Here is a 24,980-nt window from a genome sequence, read left to right as displayed (position 1 = left end):
TTCTCATCCCATACGGTCATATAACAACCTCCGTAGTCATCACCTCCTTGCTTCACATACTATGACCGCACCATTCCCCTCCTCATAGTGTCCGCACCAATCCCCCCTCTCATCATACTGTCCGCACCCATGCCCCCTCACTGCTCATACTGTGTCCGCACGCATCCCCCCTCTAATGCTGTGTCTGCACCCATCCCCCCCTCTCTGCATACTATCTGCACCAATCCCCCCTCACATTTTATACTGTGTCTGCACCCATCCCCCCTCTCATGCTGTGTCTGCACCCATCCCCCCTCTCATGCTGTGTCTGCACCCATCCCCCCTCACTTCCAATGCTATGTCTACACTTGTCCCCTTCACTTTTCATACTGTGTCTGCACCCATCCCCCCTCACTTCCAATGCTATGTCCACACTTGTCCCCTTCACTTTTCATACTGTGTCCGCACCCATCCTCCCCTCACATTTTATACTGTTCACAAACATCCCCCTTCACCTTTCATACTGTCTTCACCCAACCTCCTTCACAATACTGTCTTTAAATTTAACCCATGGTTCCCCATACGCCTCCTCCATTCGGTCCCCATACTGTATGTGCACTTTAACCCCTTTGCTCCCTTTTCTAGGTTCTCAAATGGCCCCGTTTGCTCCACATACACCCCCTCTCCCGTCCCCTAATTACAATCAATCTTGGCGTCTCCAGCTCCATTGGAGCACTTTCCACCAGCTCTGTTCGCCCTTTGCGGCACCGAGTGTCGTCAGCAGCGTGATCATCTGACCGGCTCACAATGCTGACGTCACTGGGTCAGGGCTTGTACTGGCGTCGAATAGACACTTGTACAGTGATCCCTGGGAGCCCGCGCTTCAGATTCTGTGAGCCGCGGTCGGCTTGACAGCGGCTCAGAGAACGTCGGACTCCCAGGCAGTTGCTGGGAGATACCGTGGACCCCGCATCAGGCGACCCCTGCCAGCTGCGCCCGCCTGCCTCCTCTACATTTGGCTCTGGGGCCTGGTGAGTAGAAGAATGAAAGAGGAGGGGCCTGGGCTGCCAGCGTGTCCGGGCCCCCCTGTGTGCTTCTGCCCAACGGGTCCGCCCTCTGACGTGCATCTCCCCTCCCCAAGCCCCCCCCCTCCTCCACTGACCCGATCTCCAGTCCCTCCAGCACATGGATAATTTGCATGCTCCACCCCGTCGCATGCAAATTTTCCATCTATAGTAGCCGAAGCAACATTGCTGAGCCCCTCTGCTGCGGCTGTGACTGGGGCCCGGTGAAGAGGCGGGCCTGGTCGGCCTGGGGCTTAATACAGCTAAGTTATTACCCCAGGCTTGGCCGGGCCCCCCCTCTTCACGGGGCCCGATACACCCGTCAGTAGTAATGCCCTGATGGCGGCCCTGCCTGTGTGGGGTGCGCGTCCATCACTGAGGGATCCCGGAGTGTGTGTGACCTGTGGGGGAGCGCATCCATCACTGAGGGGTCCCGGAGTGTGTGTGACCTGTGGGGGAGCGCATCCATCACTGAGGGGTCCCGGAGTGTGTGTGACCTGTGGGGGGTGTGCGGCCATCACTGAGGGATCCCGGAGTGTGTGTGACCTGTGGGGTGTGCGCGGCCATCACTAAGAGATCCTGGAGTGTGTGTGACCTGTGGGGGGCCATCACTGAGGGGTCCCGGAGTGTGTGTGACCTGTGGGGGGAGCGCGGCCATCACTAAGGGGTCCCGGAGTGTGTGTGACCTGTGGGGGGTGCACGGCTCTCACTTCGTCTGAGTCTCCGTCTGTTTTCCCGTCCTGGTAACAGGAATCATGCCACTCCGGGGGATTTCTTAAAACATTTACTCATACTCACCAGTTTCATGGCATTCTTCATCTTCTCCTCACTAAGATAATCTCTCCCCTATACGCTCCCACTATGGGTGCAACAGTAGACCCCGCACTACACATGGAGTAGAGAGCAACAGACCCCGCACTACACATGGGGGAGAGAGATCGACAGACCCCGCACTACACATGGGGGGAAAGAGAGCGACAGACCCCGCACTACACATGGGGGGAAAGAGAGCGACAGACCCCGCACTACACATGGGGGGAAAGAGAGCGACAGACCCCGCACTACACATGGGGGAGAGAGAGCGACAGACCCCGCACTACACATGGGGGAGAGAGCGACAGACCCCGCACTACACATGGGGGAGAGAGCGACAGACCCCGCACTACACATGAGGGAGAGAGAGCGACAGACCCCGCACTACACATGGGGGAGAGAGAGCGACAGACCCCGCACTACACATGGGGGAGAGAGAGCGACAGACCCCACACTACACATGGGGGAGAGAGAGCGACAGACCCCGCACTACACATGGGGGAGAGAGAGCGACAGACCCCGCACTACACATGGGGGAGAGAGCGACAGACCCCGCAGTACACATGGGGGAGAGAGAGCGACAGACCCCGCACTACACATGGGGGAGAGAGCGACAGACCCCGCACTACACATGAGGGAGAGAGAGCGACAGACCCTGCACTACACATGGGGGAGAGAGAGAGCGACAGACCCCGCACTACACATGGGGGAGAGAGAGAGCGACAGACCCCGCACTACACATGGGGGAGAGAGAGCGACAGACCCCGCACTACACATGGGGGAGAGAGAGCGACAGACCCCGCACTACACATGAGAGAGAGAGAGCGACAGACCCCGCACTACACATGGGGGAGAGAGAGCGACAGACCCCGCACTACACATGGGGGAGAGAGAGCGACAGACCCCGCACTACACATGGGTAAGAGAGCGACAGACCCCGCACTACACATGGGGGGGGAGAGAGCGACAGACCCCGCACTACACATGGGGGAGAGAGAGCGACAGACCCCGCACTACACATGGGGGAGAGAGAGCGACAGACCCCGCACTACACATGAGGGAGAGAGAGCGACAGACCCCGCACTACACATGAGGGAGAGAGCGACAGACCCCGCACTACACATGGGGGAGAGAGAGCGACAGACCCCGCACTACACATGGGGGAGAGAGAGCGACAGACCCCGCACTACACATGGGGGAGAGAGAGTGATAAACTGTTTATGATAACTCCTTTAAAGCTGAACAATATTAGGACCAAGGATAAAATGTTGCAGTCTCCTCCTCAGATCGGGTTCATTTTGCTCCAGCAGAGAGGAGGGAAGACGACATCTGCACTTTATAGTCTCAAATTACAGTGAAGGAAATAATTATTTGACCCCTTGCTGATTTTGTAACTTTTCCCACCGACAATGGCATGATCAGTCTATTCATTTTAAAGGGGTGGTCCACCCATTTTTTTTTTCCCCCAATGATTTTCACTTACCATTGTCTGCATCTTCTTCAATAGCCTCTATTTCCATTTCTGGCACTGAGCCGCGCTATTCTGCACGCTCAGTGCCTGTCACATGACCGCCTGGAGCTGTGGCCGCCGGCATCCTCTGACGTCCCGGCATTTCCGGGCTCTCAAACAAGATGGGTACGTCACAGGATGCCGGCGTCACTCACAGTGACTGACAGGGCTGTGGGCGGTGACTACCGCACGTCACAGCACAGCATCGAGGGGAGGAGCCGGAGAACTTTACTGTGGAGCGGTGAAGGCAGACGCTTACCAGCATTCATTAGGCAAGCATTGTTGACCTTAGGGAGATCAACATATCCACTGCGGAGACACCATCACGTGTTTCTCAACGCAGTGATTCTAGAGCATTGCCCCCTGGGAAGTATGCAAATAAGAAAGCCGCGGAGACACCATCACGTGTTTCTCAACGCTGGCAGGAAACTAGCCAGGTCTTTCACCGGGAAGGAACAACCACGGGAAGGGCAGTCTCCAGTCAAGGAGACCACCTATACCAAACATGGTATCCATCCACAGACAGCCGTTTCGGGGTATTTGCCCCTCATCAGTGTGGAGTAGGAATCTGGCTAGTGGGGGCAATGCCTAGTATAAGACTACTTAAGCAAGCATTGTAGACCCTTCCCTTCCCGGTGAAAGACCTGGCTAGTTTCCTGCCAGCGTTGAGAAACACGTGATGGTGTCTCCGCGGCTTTCTTATTTGCATACTTCCCAGGGGGCAATGCTCTAGAATCACTGCGTTGAGAAACACGTGATGGTGTCTCCGCAGTGGATATGTTGATCTCCCTAAGGTCAACAATGCTTGCTTAAGTAGTCTTATACTAGGCATTGCCCCCACTAGCCAGATTCCTACTCCACACTGATGAGGGGCAAATACCCCGAAACGGCTGTCTGTGGATGGATACCATGTTTGGTATAGGTGGTCTCCTTGACTGGAGACTGCCCTTCCCGTGGTTGTTCCTTCCCGGTGAAAGACCTGGCTAGTTTCCTGCCAGCGTTGAGAAACACGTGATGGTGTCTCCGCGGCTTTCTTATTTGCTTACCAGCATTCAGCTGTGGCAGGTACGGGCTCCAGTCTGGAGTACAGGGGGGGTTTCCTCCACTGAAATCCCCCCTGTCACGCAAGTATTTGATCACACTGTCCACCCGCCCGCTCTGCTCAGCTGTCAGGAGAACGGGCGGTGTCGGCAGTGTGATCATATACTCCCACCAGCAGCACAGGTGACCGGACGCTGCATGGGACCAATCTGCTCCACTCTGTCACCTGCACAACAAGTCCCAGAGTGGAGACAGTGACATGCTCTGCTCTGACACATAGTTTGCTGCATGTCACTAATTGTCTCCACTATGGGACTTGTAGTGCAGGTGAGCGGATGATACATGTCACTAACTGCTCCACTATGGGACTTGTAGTGCAGGTGAGCGGATGATACATGTCACTGTCTCCACTCTGTGCTTTCTGCTGCATACTACCAACTGTATACACTCTCACCTGCACAACAAGTCCCACAGTGGAGACAGTGACATGCAGCACACTATGTGTCAGAGCAGAGCATGTCACTGTCTCCACTATGGGACTTGTAGTGCAGGTGAGAGTGTATACAGTTGGTACTATGCAGCAGAAATCACAGAGAGGGGCAGTTAGTGACATGTATCATCCGGTCACCTGCACTACAAGTCCCATAGTGGAGACAGATAGTGACATGCAGCACAGAAAGACCAAAGGATAAAAGCTCTATTACCATGATTAGGCAGTGCACACAGGAAGGAGGGGAGGGAACTGTTGTGGTGGAGATCTGAGGGGAGGGAACAGTCAGAATGGGTTGGGAGATAGATTGCTAGTTACTGCAAAGGATTATGGAAGTTGTAGTAACTGAACACAGGAAGTCAAGAGAGAGATTAACTCCATCAGAGCTGGAGCCAGAAATGAAGATGTTATGCTAGACCATGATAAAAGATAATATTGGTAAAATAACGTGATAGATGTGTTTAGAGGCACATAATAGCAAGATTTATAAAAAAAAAAAAAACAAAACAGTTTTGGTAACTGGACAACTTCTTTAAGGGTAGGTTAATTTTAGCATTGAGAGAATATCCAGAAAATCCACATTGTATAAATTACCGTATTTTTCGTTTTATAAGGCGCACCGGATTATAAGACGCACCCCAAATTTAGAGCTAAAAAAGGTAAAAAAATGGGGTCCGTCTTATAATCCGGTGTTCTCTTACCGGAGGGGGGCAGCAGTGGTGGTGAAGCGGGGTCACAGGAGGCAGAGGTTGTGCTTACAGCCGCGGCGGGTTAGTAGCATCAGCCGCAGTGGGTCCGTGGTGACAGCGGCGTCCATAGTGGGAGCCGCGATGCATCCGTGGCGGCGGGTTACAGGTGTAGCAGGCCTGTGAAGTGTCTCAGTGTGTCCGCGGTCCCGCTTCAAATGATGGCGCCTGGATCGGCGCATGCGCAGATGGAGCGCTCATACAAGGGCTCCATTTGCGCACGCGCTGACTCCCAGAGCGGCGCGTGCGCAGATGGAGCTTTCATCCAAGAGATCCATCTGCGCACGTGCTGACTCCCGGTGCCATCATTTGAAACTGGGACCGCGGATACACTGGGACACCTGCCGCACAGCCGCCCGACACGCACGGAGAGCCAGCCAGCACTGACAGGCACCCGGCTGCCCGCTCGCACGCACGTACAGAGAGGCATCCGGCACCGACGGGCACCCGGCTGCCCGTACGCACGTACAGAGATACAGCCAGCACCTATGGGCACCCGCCCGCCCATCTGCCCGCACGAACGCACAGAGAGGCAGCCAGCACCAACGGACACCCGGCTGCCTGCACGCAGCCACAGGCACCCGGCCACCAGAACGCACCCGGTCGCCACACAAGCAGCACCCCGGTAAGCTGTATTCAGATCTTAAGACGCACCCCTCATTTTCCTCCCAAATTTTTTGAGGAAAAGTGCGTCTTATAATCCGAAAAATACGGTATATACATTTATTTGCATTTTGCAGAGCGAAATAAGTATTTGATCCCTCTGGCAAACAAGACTCCATACTCGGTGGCCGTTCCCTTGTTGGCCGCACAGCAGTCTGACTTTTTTTCAAGTTGATGAGGTTTGCGCACACGTCAGGAGGAACTTTGCTCCACTCTGCTTTGCAGATCATCTCTAAATCATTAATATTTTGAGGCTGCCGCTTGGCAACTCGGAGCTTCAGCTCCTTCCATAGGTTTTCTATGGGAACCTTTTTTCTGCCGGGGGCCATTTGGAAATTTCTACCACAATTCGAGGGCCGCTTAAGACAATCAACTTGAAAATTACTTGCTATATTTGGTCGAACAACTCCCTGTGGCGGCTGGAGCTGCTTCTCTTTGGTGCGGCTGTGATGTTCTATGATATTGATCTTGTTGCTTCTCACAACTGCTTTTCCAGGTTTGAATTGGCTGTGACTTCTGTATATACATCACAGGAGGGGATGAGGGCATATACATCTTAGGAGGGTTGGGAGGAATATAGATTGCTGGAGGGCATAGACATGACTAGGGAGAATGGGGGCATAGACATCAATGATATGCTGAGGGAAAATACATCATTAGCAAAGCTGCGGGGCATAGATGTAATGACTGCCTGGAACCACAGGCTCAGACTGGCTGTAATGAAGGCTAGAGGAAAGCCACTCACAAAGCAGGACCCCAAGAACCTGAAGCCCTTTAACCCCTATACAGGGATTTGGAATTACACAGAGCCTCGGTGATCACTACCTGTGGAAGGCTGCAGTCTGATGAAAGTAGTAGTCAGGTAGGGTCAAACAGGGAAATACAAAACAGGGACAGAATCAGGCGGGCAGGGACATAATCATGAACCAAAGCAGAGGTCAAATCCGGATCGGGCAGTGAGGTACAAATACGTCAGGCAGGTCAGGGTAGTCAGAAAACAGGCAGAGGTCAGACACAGGAATCAATTATCAGGAGTGGAGAACCAGAGTCTAGTAGGAATACAATCTATATCTGGCAATGGCCAGCAGATAGAGGAGGGGACAAATAGGGTGTGGTGTCTTCCCATAGGCTGTAGCTGAATGGTGGTAACTTCAGCTGGAAAACACACGCCACATACACTCAGCCAGTGGTACTGCAGGTGCCAGGGAAATCCAGCTTAGTGGATGAGCGGAGCCTGCGCCCACCAGAGCCACTGACACTGCCTCCTCTCCTATCCCCAGCACAGTCCATAGCGGGAATACGGCGGCACCTGGTGACCGAGGCAGAAGTCGCAGGAGCGGACTCTGACGAGGACGTGACAATAGACATGGCTGTTTGCATAGACATCACTGGAGGGGTACATACATCACTGGGGGTATATACATCATTAATGGGGAGTACAGACATAGCTGGGGGGGCATAAACATTGCAGGGGAGGGTTGGGAGGAATATACATCAGTAGGGAAGCAGCGAGGCATAGACATAACTGGGGGTACAAACCTCACTGGGGGGGTATATACATCATTGGGGTGCACAGACATAGCTGAGGGGGCACAAACATTGCTGGGGGCACCGGAGGAGCACAGACAGCCCTGGGAGACGCCAAGGGGGCACAGACAGCCTTGGAGGTTGGGGGGGAATACAAAGAGCACTGTGGGCCAGACAGACCTGGGGGATGCTGGGGGCACAGAGAGCGCTAAGGGAGGCTGGGGCAACAGACAGACCTGGGGGAGGCCAGATGAGGTTAAACAATTGGGGGAGGCTGCGGCACAGACAGATCTGTTTGAGGCTGCGGAGACAGAGAGGGCTGCTGCCGGCGGGGACAGAGAGGGCTGCTGCCGGCGGGGACAGAGAGGGCTGCTGCCGGCGGGGACAGAGAGGGCTGCTGCCGGCGGGGACAAAGAGGGCTGCTGCCGGCGGGGAAAGAGAGCGCTGCTGCCGGCGGGGAAAGAGTGCGCTGCTGCCGGCGGGGAAAGAGTGCGCTGCTGCCGGCGGGGACAGAGAGCGCTGCTGCCGGCGGGGACAGAGAGCGCTGCTGCCGGCGGGGACAGAGAGCGCTGCTGCCGGCGGGGAAAGAGAGCGCTGCTGCCGCCAGGGACAGGGAGCGCTGCGGACACAGTAGGACCTGAGAGATGATGGGGCAGTCGCTCCTCTTCTGCTGGATTGGAGAGAAACTCGCACCTACCCCGCCTACAAAGTGCGTCCTCATGCTAGCCAGTGCCAGCGTGGGATGTAGTACTTCAGTATAGGAATTGCAGCGTTCAGCATTGAACGCACCGTGCAGGGTTTTAAACGGTCAGCTGCCAGCAAGGTGAGGCTGCCGCCCCAGCACTGCGGTCTCTCGCAATCTGCCCCTACTCATTACGGGCTGCATACGGCCCACAGGCCAGAGGTTCCCCACCCCTGGATTAAGGTCTGGAGACTAGTTAAGCCACTCCATGACCTTAATTGTGCTTCTTTTTGAGCCACTCTCTTGTTGCTGTGGCTGTATGTTTTAGGTCATTGTACTGGAAGACCCAGCCATGTTTTTAATGTCCTGGCGGAGGGAAGGAGGATGTCACTCAGGATTTTATGGCACATGGCTCCATCCATTGATACAGTGAAGTAGTCGTGTGCACTTAGCAGAAAAACACTCCCAAAGCATAATGTTTCCACCAGAATTTTGAGATTTTGCATGGAGCACCAGATAGATGTCATTTGACACTCACTTTGTATTTCTTCCATTTTCTTACTATTGCACCAAGTTGTCTCCTTCTCACGCAGCGTCTTACTTATGGTTTTGTCGCCCATTCCAGCCTTGTGCAGGTCTATGATCTTGTGCCTGACAGCCTTAGAAAGCTCTTTGGTCGCCCATGTTGTAGAGGTTAGAGTCTGACTGATAAATGGAGTCTGTGGACAGGAGTCTTTTATACAGGGGACAATGTAAAACAGCCGTCTTTTTAATGCAGGTAACGACTTGATTAGGAGCGTCTTATGCGGGCGTCACACGGTAGGATATATCGCGCGATCGTACCCGCACCCGTCGTTTGTGCGTCACGGGCAAATCGCTGCCCGTGTCGCACAAAGTCATTAAACCCCCGTCACACGTACTTACCTGCTGAGCGACCTTGGTGTGGGCGGCGAACATCCTCTTCCTGAAGGGGGAGGGACGTTCGGCGTCAAAGCGACGTCACACAGCCACCGGCCAATAGAAGCGGAGGGGCGGAGATGAGTGGGACGTAAACATCCCGCCCAGCTCCTTCCTTCCGCATAGCCGGCGGGTGCCGCGGGACGCAGGTAAGCTGAGTTCATTGTTCCCGGGGTGTCACACGGTGCGATGTGTGCTGCCTCGGGAACGATGAACAACCGGAGCACAGAAAAATAAATGATATTTTAAAAATAAACGACGTGTACACGACTCACAATTTGTAACCGGTTTGCTACGGTTCAGCGTAGCTCGGAGGGGTCACACGGGACGAGGTCGCAAACGATACCGGATGTGCGTCACAAAAACCGTGACCCCGACGATGTATCGCACGATAGATCGTCTCGTGTGACGCCCGCATTAGTGATTGTAGAAGCCAGAACTCTTAATGGTTGGTAGGCAGGGCCGGATTAAGGTTGGTGGGGGCCCCTGGGCAGAAAATCTGGTGGGGGCCCCATAAACGTTAACATTTTTAGCCATAACAGTAGAGCACGAACTGTAGCATTTAGATATAAATCCAATAAACATGTATCTTAAGGCCCCGTCACACTAAGCAACATCGCTAGCAACATCGCTGCTAACGAACAACTTTTGTGACGTTGCTAGCGATGTTGCTGTGTGTGACATCCAGCAACAACCTGGCCCCTGCTGTGAGGTCGTTGGTTGTTGCTGAATGTCCTGGGCCATTTCTTAGTTGTTGCTGTCCCGCTGTGAAGCACAGATCGCTGTGTGTGACAGCGAGACTGCAACAACTGAATGTGCAGGCAGCAGGAGCCGGCTTCTGCGGAGGCTGGTAACCACAGTAAACATCGGGTAACCAAGAAGCCCTGTCCTTGGTTACCCGATATTTACCTTTGATACCAGCCTCCGCTGCTCTCACTATCAGTGCCGACTCCTGCTCTGTGCACATGTAGCTGCAGCACACATCGGGTTAATTAACCCGATGTGTGCTGTAACTAGGAGAGCAAGGAGCCAGCGCTAAGCATTGTGCGCTGCTCCCTGCTCTGTGCACATGTAGCTGCAGCACACATCGGGTTAATTAACCCGATGTGTGCTGTAACTAGGAGAGCAGGGAGCCAGCGCTCAGTGTGCGCTGCTTCCTGCTCTCTGCACGTGTAGCTGCGTGCGCTGGTAACCAAGGTAAATATCGGGTTGGTTACCCGATATTTACCTTAGTTACCAAGCGCAGCATCTTCCACGCGGCGCTGGGGGCTTGTCACTGGTTGCTGGTGAGCTCACCAGCAACTTGTGTAGCGACGCTCCAGCGATCCCTGCCAGGTCAGGTTGCTGGTGGGATCGCTGGAGCGTTGCAGTGTGACATCTCACCAGCAACCTCCTAGCAACTTACCAGCGATCCCTATCGTTGTTGGGATCGCTGGTAAGTTGCTTAGTGTGACTGGACCTTTACCCTGATCTGCCATATTCAGATTTACAGGACTACAATACAGATACAGTCCAGGATAACTCACAGCCGTCACTTATATACACAGTACAATACAGACACAGTCCAGGATCACTCACAGCCGTCACTTATACACACAGTACAATACAGATACAGTCCAGGATCACTCACAGCCGTCACTTATACACACAGTACAATACAGATACAGTCCAGGATCACTCACAGTCGTCACTTATACAAAGAAAGTAGAGTAAAGGGGGCTTTACACGCTGCGACATCGCTAATGCGGAGTCGTTGGGGTCACGGAATTCGTGACGCACATTCGGCCGCATTAGCGATGCCGTTTCGTGTGACACCGATAAGCGATTTTGCATCGTTGCAATAACGTGCAAAATCGCTAATCGGCGACATGGGGGTCCATTCTCTAATATCGTTGCTGCAGTAGTAACGAAGTTGTTCCTCGTTCCTGTGGCAGCACACATCGCTCCGTGTGACACCGCAGGAACGAGGAAGCTCCCCTTACCTGCCTCCCGGCCGCTATGCAGAAGGAAGGAGGTGGGCGGGATGTTACATCCCGCTCATCTCCACCCCTCCGCTGCTATTGGGCGGCGGTTAAGTGACGCTTCAGTGGCGTCGCTGTGACGCCGCATGGACCGCCCCCTTAGAAAGGAGGCGGTTCGCCGGTCACAGCGACGTCGCCGGACAGGTAAGTATGTGTGACGGCTCTGGGCGATGTTGTGCGGCACGGGCAGCGATTTGCCCGTGTCGCGCAACAGATGGGGGCGGGTACGCACGCTAGCGATATCGGGACCAATATCGCAGCGTGTAAAGCGGCCTTTACTCACATATTTTTAATTGATCCCAATGTTAAGGCAGCCAGGGACGGCTCCAGGTTTTTGTGGTCCCCGGTTGAGTCTCAGTGGGCCCCATCCACACACAGACACACACATACACATACAGGCATACGTACATATACATATTTGAAGACAAATTCACAAAAATACATTTAAACAGACAAATATATGCACAGTCATATACACTGACATACATGCAGACACAGACGCATTACAGGTGTTAATATGGAGAAGTCACAAGCAGCCTCACTCACCTCTCCCGCTTGTTTCCAGCTCCTCCAGGACATATGGCTGTGTTGCATGATGGCCATCAATAACAGACATGACTGCACACCATGCACACTGACACAGCACTGATGTATATACATCACAGGAGGGGCTGGGGCCTACAATAAATACATTACAGGAGGGGCAGGGGGCATAGACATTACTGGGGGGGGCATAGACGTTACTGGAGTGGCAAACCGCTCTGGTGGCGTACACATTACTGGGATGGGTGGCTTAGCGCTCTGGGGGACCCATATAGTTCTGGGGTGCCGCATAGACTGCTCTGATTCATATATACACACACACAGCTCTGCTTCAAACACACAGCTCTGCTTCACACCACACATCTTTCTTCAGCTCTGCTTCACACACACACACAGCTCTGCTTCACACACAGCTCTGCTTCACACCACAAATCTTTCTTCAGCTCTGCTTCACACACAGCTCTGCGTCACACCACACATCTTTCTTCAGCTCTGCTTCACACACACACACAGCTCTGCTTCACACACACACACAGCTCTGCTTCACACCACAAATCTTTCTTCAGCTCTGCTTCACACATAGCTCTGCTTCACACCACACATCTTTCTTCAGCTCTGCTTCTCTCACACACACACAGCTCTGCTTCACACCACACATCTTTCTTCAGCTCTGCTTCTCTCACACACACACAGCTCTGCTTCACACCACACATCTTTCTTCAGCTCTGCTTCTCTCACACACACATAGCTCTGCTTCACACCACACATCTTTCTTCAGCTCTGCTTCACACACACACACACACACACACACAGCTCTGCTTCACACCACACATCTTTCTTCAGCTCTGCTTCTCTCACACACACACAGCTCTGCTTCACACCACACATCTTTCTTCAGCTCTGCTTCTCTCACACACACACAGCTCTGCTTCACACCACACATCTTTCTTCAGCTCTGCTTCTCTCACACACACACAGCTCTGCCTCACACCACACATCTTTCTTCAGCTCTGCTTCTCACACACACAGCTCTGCTTCACACCACACATCTTTCTTCAGCTCTGCTTCTCTCACACACACACAGCTCTGCTTCACACCACACATCTTTCTTCAGCTCTGCTTCTCTCACACACACACAGCTCTGCTTCACACACAGACACACACACAGCTCTGCTTCACACACAGACACACACACAGCTCTGCTTCACACCACACATTTCTTCAGCTCTGCTTCACACACACACGGCTCTCTTTCACACACACTCACACACAGCTCTGCTTCACACACAGACACACACACACAGCTCTGCTTCACACCACACATATTTCTTCAGCTCTGCTTCACACACAGCTCTGCTTCACACACACACAGCTCTCTTTCACACACACACTCACACACACCGCTCTGCTTCACACACAGACACACACACAGCTCTGCTTCACACCACACATTTCTTCAGCTCTGCTTCACACACACACAGCTCTCTTTCACACACACTCACACACAGCTCTGCTTCACACCACACATATTTCTTCAGCTCTGCTTCACACACAGCTCTGCTTCACACACACAGCTCTCTTTCACACACACACACACAGCTCTGCTTCACACACAGACACACACACAGCTCTGCTTCACACCACACATTTCTTCAGCTCTGCTTCACACACACACACACAGCTCTCTTTCACACACACTCTCACACAGCTCTGCTTCACACACAGACACACACACAGCTCTGCTTCACACCACACATTTCTTCAGCTCTGCTTCACACACAGCTCTGCTTCACACACAGCTCTGCTTCACACACAGCTCTCTTTCACACACACACACACACACACACACAGCTCTGCTTCACACACAGACACACACACAGCTCTGCTTCACACCACACATTTCTTCAGCTCTGCTTCACACACAGCTCTGCTTCACACACACACAGCTCTCTTTCACACACACACAGCTCTGCTTCACACACAGACACACACACACACACACAGCTCTGCTTCACACCACACATATTTCTTCAGCTCTGCTTCACACACAGCTCTGCTTCACACACACACAGCTCTCTTTCACACACACACTCACACACACAGCTCTGCTTCACACACACAGCTCTGCATCACACACACAGCTCTGCATCACACACACAGCTCTGCATCACACACAGCTCTGCATCACACCACACAGCTCTGCATCACACCACACAGCTCTGCATCACACCACACAGCTCTGCATCACACCACACAGCTCTGCATCACACCACACAGCTCTGCATCACACCACACAGCTCTGCATCACACCACACAGCTCTGCATCACACCACACAGCTCTGCATCACACCACACAGCTCTGCATCACACCACACAGCTCTGCATCACACCACACAGCTCTGCATCACACCACACAGCTCTGCATCACACCACACATCTTTCTTCAGCTCTGTCCCTACCTGCTCTGATGCCATCCTCCTGCTGCTCCGGTATAGGCCGCCATCGTCCTGCTGCTGTTCCGGTGCCGCGGCCATTCTCCTGCTCCGGTTAGTCTCCTCTCCTGGCCGCGTGCGTGGGTCCTCTCCTCCGCGGCCGGCGCGCGCGTGGGTCCTCTCCTCCGCGGCCGGCCAGGCAGCCGGCCGCCCGCGTGGGTCCTCTCCTCCGCGGCCGGCCAGCCAGCCGGCCGCCCGCGTGGGTCCTCTCCTCCGCGGCCGGCCAGCCAGCCGGCCGCCCGCGTGGGTCCTCTCCTCCGCGGCCGGCCAGCCGGCCGCGCGCGTGGGTCTTCTCCGCGGCGGCGTCCTGCTGTGACGTCCGCGGCGTCCTGCTGTGACGTCCGCAGCATTGGACGCCGCAGCAGAGCAGGGAGCAGGCACACCTCTGACCCCGGAAGTACAAACGATGGTACTTCCGAGGTCAATCGGCGTCCTGTGCCCGCAGCTTGTTTTTGCGTCTTAGAGACGCAGATACAAATAAATGTAGGTGCCCCCCCCCCCCCCCCCGAAAACACAGCTGATTTAGACTGTCTTAACGGAGGGGGAGCGGGTGTGAAGAAAAGAAAAAAAAAATTGCTGACGGGTGGCAAGTATGGCCCTGGTGGTGGGGGCCCCCTTGGAAGCTCTTTTGGTGGGGGCCCCGGGGCTGAAGCCCCGCCTGCCCCGCCTATAATCCGGCCCTGTTGGTAGGGGATCAAATACTTATTTCTCTCTGCAAAATGCAAATAATATTATATAATTTATACAATGTGATTTTCTGGATTTTACTTTGGATATTCTATCTCTCAATGGTAAAATTAACCTGCCCTTAAAATTATAGACTATTCATGTCTATGTCAGTGGGCAAACTTACACAATCAGCAAGGGATCAAATACTTATTTCCCCCACTGTATTCACCCTTATTCTCTTCAGTTTTTTGCATTTGTTTCCTTTTAGTTGATTTCCTTAACATCATCTCATCCTCTATATAATAAAGGATCAATCTTCTGTTTTCTTTTCATTTTTCCTGATTGACCCCAAAAAGATGATTAAGGACAAAGATAACATTATGGAGAAGATATTACACCTGAGTCTGGAGATAATCTTCCATCTTACTGGAGAGGTGAGAGGCTCTGATGTCATCACATTACATCATTATCTATGGGAATAACAGAGGATATGACCGGGGAGGTGAGAGGTTCTGATGTCATCACATTACATCATTATCTATGGGAATAACAGAGGATATGACCGGGGAGGTGAGAGGCTGTGATGTCATCACATTACATCATTATCTATGGGGATAACAGAGGATATGACCGGGGAGGTGAGAGGCTCTGATGTCATCACATTACATCATTATCTATGGGAATAACAGAGGATATGACCGGGGAGGTGAGAGGTTCTGATGTCATCACATTACATCATTATCTATGGGAATAACAGAGGATATGACCGGGGAGGTGAGAGGCTCTGATGTCATCACATTACATCATTATCTATGGGAGTAACAGAGGATATGACCGGGGAGGTGAGAGGTTCTGATGTCACCACATTACATCATTATCTATGGGAATAACAGAGGATGTGACCGGGGAGGTGAGAGGCTCTGATGTCATCACATTACATCATTATCTATGGGAATAACAGAGGATATGACCGGGAGGGTGAGAGGCTCTGATGTCATCACATTACATCATTATCTATGGGAATAACAGAGGATATGACCGGGGAGGTGAGAGGCTCTGATGTCATCACATTACACCATTATCTATGGGAATAACAGAGGATATGACCGGGGAGGTGAGAGGCTCTGATGTCATCTCATTACATCATTATCTATGGGAATAACAGAGGATATGACCGGGAGGGTGAGAGGTTCTGATGTCATCACATTACATCATTATCTATGGGAATAACAGAGGATATCACCGGGGAGGTGAGAGGCTCTGATGTCATCACATTACATCATTATCTATGGGAATAACAGAGGATATGACCGGGGAGGTGAGAGGTTCTGATGTCATCACATTACATCATTATCTATGGGAATAACAGAGGATATGACCGGGGAGGTGAGAGGCTCTGATGTCATCACATTACATCATTATCTATGGGAATAACAGGGGATATGACCGGGGAGGTGAGAGGCTCTGATGTCATCACATTACATCATTATCTATGGGAATAACAGAGGATATGACCGGGGAGGTGAGAGGTTCTGATGTCACCACATTACATCATTATCTATGGGGATAACAGAGGATATGACCGGGGAGGTGAGAGGCTCTGATGTCACCACATTACATCATTATCTATGGGGATAACAGAGGATATGACCGGGGAGGTGAGAGGCTCTGATGTCATCACATTACATCATTATCTATGGGAATAACAGAGGATATGACCGGGGAGGTGAGAGGCTCTGATGTCATCACATTACATCATTATCTATGGAGATAACAGAGGATATGACCGGGGAGGTGAGAGGTTCTGATGTCATCACATTACATCATTATCTATGGGAATAACAGAGGATATGACCGGGGAGGTGACAGGCTCTGATGTCATCACATTACATCATTATCTATGGGAATAACAGAGGATATGACCGGGGAGGTGACAGGCTCTGATGTCATCACATTACATCATTATCTATGGGGATAACAGAGGATATGACCGGGGAGGTGATGGACTCTGGAAATGTCTGTAGTGATATTATTAATGTCTCCACACTCAGGATTACACAGTAGTGAAGACCTCTAGTGATCGCTGTCAGGCCCCTGTGTGTGAAGGACGGGGAGGAACCCTGAGCCCAATCCCGGGGCCTCCACCTCACCCCCGGATACATGAGGACATCAATGACCAGAAGATCCTGATACTCACCAACAAGATGCTGGAGCTGCTGACTGGAGAGGTGACACTGCTGGGAATGCTGGGACATTATACAGGACAGCACTGGAGGATTCTGGGTGATGACGGTATCATTGTGTTGTCAGGTTCCTATAAGGTGTCAGGACGTCACCGTCTATTTCTCCATGGAGGAGTGGGAGTATCTAGAAGAACACAAGGAGCGGTACAAGGAGGTGCTGATGGAGGAGCCCCAGCCCCGCACATCACCAGGTAATAGACAGGACTGAATACACCCGGCCTATAATTATCTGTATGTAATAATGATGTCCGTCCTGTCTGTGTCTCCTGCAGGTCTCTCCAGTACGAGGACGACCCCAGAGAGATGTCCCGCTCCTCCTCCTCCTCCACAGGATCCTCAGGTAGTTGGAGATCTCCCTTATGAGGTGTAGACGGCTGTGACCTCCTTGTGTTCAGTCTTGTTTTCTCCTCCAGTGTTAGATGTTTTATACTTGTGTAATGAGAGCGGTGGAGACGGCAGGATCACAGCTGACCACAGACCTCACATGTCCGGATCTTATCTCCATTATTCCCGGGGACTTTTACAATATTTTATTTCTTTATCGTTCCTTTGGGAGACCCAGACCATGGGTGTTTAGCTTCTGCCTCCGGAGGACACACAAAGTACTACACTTAAAAGTGTAGCTCCTCCCTCTGAGTTTATACACCCCCTGGTAGCCAGTCCTAGCCAGTTTATTGCTTTGTGTCAGGAGGCATACATCCACACATGCATTCTCATCTGATTTGTTTGACTTTTGGAAAGAGTTTGAAGAAAAGCGGGTCCGTGTCTGGACTCCCGGCATGTCCCTTCTCACCCCACTGTGTCGGCGGTGTTGTTAAGGTTGATTTACAAGGCTGCAGCCTTACATGCTGCGCTCCTTCACCATCCCTTCTGGGCTCTGGCTTGAAGTGGGAGCCAGCACGGTCTCCATGCCTGGCAGGAGTCCGGTCTCCATCCACAGCCCCTTGAGGATTCTGTTGGACCGGAGAACTCATCCCCAGGGACATGGCCCTGCGTCTCAGCAGCTAAGTACCTGAGACGTTTATGTTGGGTGTCCCCGTTCTTTATTGTAAGGGGAGAGTATGCTGTATGTGATTGTTTTAACTTTTCCGGCGGGTTCTCTAGCTTTTGCCTGAGAACCGCGCCGATGGTGCCTGCTTGTCGGCCTCGCCGCTTAAATTTAGGCCCTGGCTTCGCCGGAGGCCTAGTTTCATTTTCCTGCCCTCGCATGTCACTCATGCAGAGGGACAGGTTCGGCTCCTCCCGTCGGCCGTTCTACACAGGGGAGGGACACTCCCCACTGCTGGGGCGTCCCTCCTTCCCTGCAGGTCTCTATAGCCCTCCAGTTCCCGCTCTTTTATAGGAACGCCCTCTTCTCAGGCAGAGTTCACTCTGCTCTGGGACATCCTGCATTCTGCATCTCTGCTGAGGTGCTGCGACTGGGGGACCGGGCTTCGGGATCTGGAGGGCACACAACACCGCGCTCAGCGGTCTGGTAAGCCACAGCCGGTCTCCGGTTGTGGACCTCTGTATATTCTCCCTGGGGTTCATTCTCTGCAAAGCCCCCACTCCAGCAGCATGTCTCACACAAGGAGCAAGGCTCCAAAGCTTTATTCTGCATGCACTGCATGTAAGCTCCTGCTGCCTGAGCCGAGCACCTATCCACATTGTGATGTCTGCTCTAACTTGGCGGTGCCACAGCCTGGAGTCTCACCCCCAGTGGTCTCTTAGACTACTGCTGCACCTGTGATTGAACCCCCGGCCTGGGTAGAGTCCTTTTCTAGGTCCATATCCCAGTCATTTGCTGAGTCCATGGGGCTTTTGTCCAGGACTTTGATGAATATGCATCAGCCCCCCTCACAGGGTGCCTCTAATACTCTTGACAGAGGACTCCTATCCTCTGACCTCCGTCCATCGGAGCTCACGGAGGATTCATCATCTGATCCCAGACCCAGTCCTTCTAAGAGAAGGCGCAGGGTTTCCTCCCCCTCCCCATCCCACGGCTCTGTCTCAAGAGCTGACTCTCAAGATGAGGAGGATGCCCTCACTGGGGGCTCGGAGACTATGTATCGATTTCTCTGAGGGTGACTCAGATCTTAGTGATTTGATTGCTTCTATTCTGTGCTGGATCTCAATCCGCCAGTGTCAGAGGAGCAACTCTCTTTGGCAGAAAAACATCAGTTTACCTCGCCTAAGAGAGTGAAGAGTGTGTTCTTTAACCACTCCAGTTTTCAGACCGCTGTGACCAAACCCAGGGCCTGCCCTGACAAACGCTTTCCAAAGCGTGGTTCTGATGACCGGTTTCCATTTCCACCTGAGGTGGTCAAGGAGTGGTCTCACTCCCCAAAGGTAGACCCTCCGGTGTCTAGGCTATCAGCCCGGACCGTTGTGTCGGTGGCTGACGGCACCTCACTTAAGGATTCCACTGACCGTCAGATTGACCTTCTGGCCAAATCTGTGTATGAAGCTGCGGGGGCCTCGTTTTCCCCGACTTTTGCAGCAGTGTGTGCTCTCAAAGCCATCTCTGCTTCTCTAGAGGAGATGCATTCCCTCACCAAGGAATCTATGCCTGAGATGGTTACCTTAACTGCTCAGGCTTCAGCTTTTTCATCCTATGCCATGTCTGCCATGCTAGAGGCTGCTCACCGCACTGCGGTGGCTTCAGCTAATTCTCTTGTTATCCGCAGGCTTTTGTGGCTTCGAGAGTGGAAGGCAGATGCTTCTTCCAAGAAGTTTCTTGCTGGGCTCCCTTTTGCTGGTTCACGGCTGTTTGGTGAACAGCTGGATGAAATTATTAAAGAAGCTACTGGCGGGAAGAGTACTTCCATGCCACAAACCAAGACCAGGAAACCCGCCCAGGGTAGGAATCAATCGAGGTTTCGTTCCTTTCGTTCCTCCAACTGGTCATCCTCTAAGCCTTCCGCCTCGTCCGCTAACTCAGCCAAGGATCAGAAATCCAACTGGCGCCCAAAAGCGCGTCCGCAGAAGACCGCAGGAGGTTCTGCCACTAAGGCAGCTTCCTCATGACTCTCGGCCCGCTCCAGCCACGTCCTTAGTCGGTGGCAGGCTCTCCCACTTTGGCGACGCTTGGTTAAAGCAAGTCTCCGATCAGTGGGTGAGAGACATCATATCTCACGGCTACAGGATAGAATTCTCTTCCAGCCCTCCAAACAGATTTTTTCTCTCAACTCCCCCCTGCTCCAAGGCCGCCGCCTTCTCGCAGGCCGTGGCGTCCTTGCAGGCAAACGGAGTGATTGTCCCAGTTCCCGCTCAGGAACGGTTCAGAGGTTTTTACTCAAATCTCTTCCTAGTTCCAAAAAAGGACGGTACCTTCCGGCCCATCCTGGATCTCAAGCTTCTCAACAAGCATGTCCGGGTGCGGCATTTTCGCATGGAGTCTCTGCGATCAGTCATTGCCTCTATGACCCAAGGGGAGTTCCTGGCGTCCATCGACATCAGAGATGCCTATCTACATGTGCCAATCGCAGTGTCACATCAGCGTTGGTTACGTTTTGCGATAGGAGAGGATCATTTCCAATTCGTGGCTCTCCCCTTCGGGTTAGCCACGGCCCCTCGGGTATTCACCAAGGTCATGGCGGCAGTGATTGCGGTCCTGCACCTCCAGGGGTTAGCAGTGCTTCCTTATCTGGACAACCTTCTGGTCAAGGGTACATCCAGCGCAGACTGTCAGCGGAGTGTTTCGCTCACTCTCACCACCCTAGCCCAATTCGGGTGGATTGTCAATCTTCCCAAATCCACTCTGACGCCGACCCAGAGTCTCACGTACCTAGGGATGCAGTTCGAGACTTTGCCGGCACTTGTGAAGTTGCCCTTAGACAAACAGCTGTCACTCCGGTTGGCGGTGCGCTCTCTCCTTTGGACCCGCCGTTATACCCTCAAGCGTCTGATGCAGGTGCTGGGTCAAATGGTGGCCTCCATGGAGGCGGTTCCCTTTGCCCAGTTCCATCTGCGTCCTCTGCAGCTGGACATTCTCCGCTGTTGGGACAAGCGGCCTTCCTCCTTACAGAGGTTAGTGGCTCTGTCGCCACGGACCAGGAGCTCTCTTCAGTGGTGGCTTCGACCCCTCTCCCTGTCCCAAGGGCGCTCCTTCCTGACTCCGTCCTGGGTGATTCTCACCACGGATGCCAGCCTATCCGGCTGGGGAGCGGTACATCTCCACCACAGCACAGGGCACTTGGACTCCGTCCGAGTCAGCCCTTTCAATCAATGTGCTGGAAACCAGAGCTGTGCTTCTAGCTCTCCTAGCCTTTCACCACCTGTTGGCGGGCAGGCACATTCGAGTCCAGTCAGACAACGCGACAGCGGTTGCCTACATCAATCACCAAGGCGGGACACGCAGCCGCCTGGCAATGTTGGAGGTCCAACGCATTCTTCAATGGGCGGAGGACTCCAAGTCCACCATATCCGCAGTCCACATCCCTGGCGTAGAAAACTGTGAGGCAGATTATCTCAGCCGTCAATCCGTGGACGGTGGCGAGTGGTCCCTGCACCCGGCAGTGTTTCAGTCAATCTGCCGCAAGTGGGGCACTCCGGACGTGGACCTAATGGCATCCCGTCACAACAACAAGGTTCCAGTTTACGTGGCTCGCTCCCACGATCCTCAGGCCTTCGCCGCGGACGCTCTGGTTCAAGACTGGTCCCAGTTTCGTCTATCCTACGTGTTTCCCCCTCTAGCTCTTGCCCAGAGTCCTGCGCAAGATCAGAATGGAGGGCCGTCGAGTCATCCTCATTGCACCGGACTGGCCCAGGCGAGCTTGGTATCCGGACCTGCTCCAACTGTCCGTGGAGATGCCATGGCATCTTCCGGATCGTCCAGACCTGCTCTCGCAAGGTCCGTTTTTCCGCCCGAATTCTGCGGCACTCAAATTGACGGCGTGGCTCTTGAGTCCTCGATTTTGACGGCTTCTGGTATTCCTCCTAAAGTCATCTCCACTATGACTCGGGCCCGTAAGTCTTCCTCCGTCAAGATCTATCACAGGACTTGGAAAATGTTCCTGTCCTGGTGTCGCTCTTCCGGCCATTCTCCTTGGCCATTCTCGTTGCCGACCCTTCTGTCTTTTTTACAGTCCGGACTGCAGCTAGGACTGTCCCTCAACTCTCTCAAGGGACAAGTCTCAGCTCTATCAGTGCTGTTCCAGCGGCGTCTCGCCCGGCTGGCTGAGGTCCGCACCTTCATGCAAGGTGCGTCTCACATCATTCCGCCTTATCGGCGGCCCTTGGATCCCTGGGACCTTAACTTGGTCCTCACGGTATTGCAGAAACCCCCTTTCGAGCCCCTTAGGGAGGTTTCTTTGTATCGTCTTTCTCAAAAGGTGGCCTTTCTAGTTGCCATAACTTCTCTCAGGAGAGTCTCTGATTTGGCTGCGCTCTCCTCTGAGTCACCTTTTTTGCTTTTTCACCAAGACAAGGTAGTTCTCCGTCCGACCCCGGACTTTCTTCCTAAGGTGGTCTCTCCCTTCCACCTTAACCAGGATATTTCCTTGCCTTCCTTCTGTCCGGCCCCCGTTCATCGCTTTGAGAAAGCGCTGCATACTCTAGATCTGGTGCGTGCTCTCCGGATCTATGTGTCTCGCACCGCTGCGCTTAGGTGGTGCACCTCTCTTTTTGTGCTAACCACAGGGCGGCGCAAGGGTCTCTCTGCTTCTAAGCCGACCTTGGCCCGTTGGATTAGATCGACCATTTCGGACGCCTACCAGAGTACTCGGGTGCCTCCCCCGCCGGGGATCAAAGCACACTCGACCAGAGCTGTCGGTGCCTCTTGGGCTTTTAGGCACCAGGCTACGGCTCAACAAGTCTGTCAGGCTGCCACTTGGACTAGCCTGCATACCTTTTCGAAGCACTACCAAGTGCATGCTCATGCTTCGGCAGATGCGAGCTTGGGCAGACGCATCCTTCAGGCGGCTGTCGCCCACTTGTGAAGTTAGGCTCCGCCTACTTCTTAGTTTTTTCTGTTTATTCCCACCCAGGGACAGCTTTGGAACGTCCCATAGTCTGGGTCTCCCAAAGGAACGAAAAAGAAAAAGAGAATTTTGTTACTTACCGTAAATTCTTTTTCTTATAGTTCCGTATTGGGAGACCCAGCTCCCTCCCTGTTGCCTGTTGGCAATTTTCTTGTTCCGTGTCTTATCACCGGCTGTTGTCGTGGACAGAGTCTCCGGTTGTTCCGGATCTTACTCGGCTCTACTTGTGGGTGGCTATTCTCCTTCAGCTTTTGCACTAAACTGGCTAGGACTGGCTACCAGGGGGTGTATAAGCTCAGAGGGAGGAGCTACACTTTTAAGTGTAGTACTTTGTGTGTCCTCCGGAGGCAGAAGCTAAACACCCATGGTCTGGGTCTCCCAATACGGAACTATAAGAAAAAGAATTTACGATAAGTAACAAAATTCTCTTTTTTGCAGCTATTGGATCCGGATAAAGATCTGAGCAATATTAATTCTCCAGAGAGAAATGTGAGGGGCGATCAGCGGAGTAACGAGGAGATTCCTACAGATCACCGCCCCGGTGAGTACAGACCACCCAATAATGCACACAAGTCACACATTACTATTTTTCCGCTCTTTGCTTTGTCAGTTTCTCCAGTGGTATATTAACCCTTCATGTAAAATACACATGAAATGTGAATGAATCTGTGATCCCGGTGCAGGTGATAACACGGGATGTGCAGTTATGTTATAGAGGAGAAATACAGCTGGACATGAATTCTGCCGATGTGAGCGAGGACAAGCTCCAGCTCTTTCCTATTATACACTGACAGGGCTGATGAGGGGTTTCTCCAGTTTAGGGACCAAGAATCTGTGACGCCCTGGACTAGCCAGGTAGTCACAGGTAGGCCCTTGCACAACACCCGTCCCCTAAGAAGGTGTCATCAGCCAACCTTAAAACCCTAGTTACCTCCCTCCGGGTTTGATGGACACACCATGGGACGTGCCCAGGCGGTTGGACATGCCCACTGAGGAGTTCACAGGCCCGGAGGCAGGAAAAACAAGTTAGATAGTGGTTAGCCTTGGAGTGGTGTGGAGTGAAGTCCAAGTGCAGAGGCAGACCTGTGCCCAAGTCTGCCATAGTCTAACAACAAGTGTCTGGGTCGGAGCCCAGCCACCTCTGGCTAGGAGGCAGACGGTGGCCTCAGCCTGCAGGAGCCGGGAAGACGGCTCGGTGGAACCGTAAGGGATCGGGACAGGGTAGTGGCCCGCCGGTACCGAACCGGGGAACCAACTGGAAACCGGAGCAGAAAAGGGGGGTACTCAGACCCTGAAACTAGGTCCCGAAATTACCGGACCCCGTTAATTAACTGATTGAGGTCTGGACTTTAGGTCCTTTCCCACCCAAGTCCCGACTGAAGACAACAGCCCACCGAGGGGGATAGAAAGCCACCGCACAGACAGAGAGATCCCATGGGCCAGCGTCTGCGGGCAAATGGGCTCTGTCGACATACACAACGCCGGGGAGCGGGCTCCCGTTGCTGAAGCCCCGGGTGCCTAGTCAACAGCAGCAGTGGTGTCCACATTCACCACGACCCATGGGTGGCGTCGCGATTTTA

At 53.1% G+C, this 24,980-nt stretch overlaps 1 protein-coding gene across 1 annotated transcript in view; it reads left to right on the top strand.

Moving 5' to 3' along the window:
- Positions 1 to 24,980, top strand: part of LOC142257368 (uncharacterized) — a 560,365-nt gene that overhangs the window by 471,331 nt on the left and 64,054 nt on the right. The window contains exons 10-14 of the mRNA XM_075329457.1: positions 15,554 to 15,631; positions 17,249 to 17,425; positions 17,508 to 17,631; positions 17,713 to 17,780; positions 23,839 to 23,941. Coding sequence (XP_075185572.1) covers positions 15,554 to 15,631; positions 17,249 to 17,425; positions 17,508 to 17,631; positions 17,713 to 17,780; positions 23,839 to 23,941 — 550 coding nt within the window. The remainder of the gene's footprint in view (positions 1 to 15,553; positions 15,632 to 17,248; positions 17,426 to 17,507; positions 17,632 to 17,712; positions 17,781 to 23,838; positions 23,942 to 24,980) is intronic.

Source organism: Anomaloglossus baeobatrachus, chromosome 1 (genome assembly GCF_048569485.1).
Source record: "Anomaloglossus baeobatrachus isolate aAnoBae1 chromosome 1, aAnoBae1.hap1, whole genome shotgun sequence".
NCBI lineage: Eukaryota > Metazoa > Chordata > Amphibia > Anura > Aromobatidae > Anomaloglossus > Anomaloglossus baeobatrachus.
Note: the sequence above shows the minus strand (reverse complement) of the source record. Positions and strands in the feature narration are given on the sequence as shown.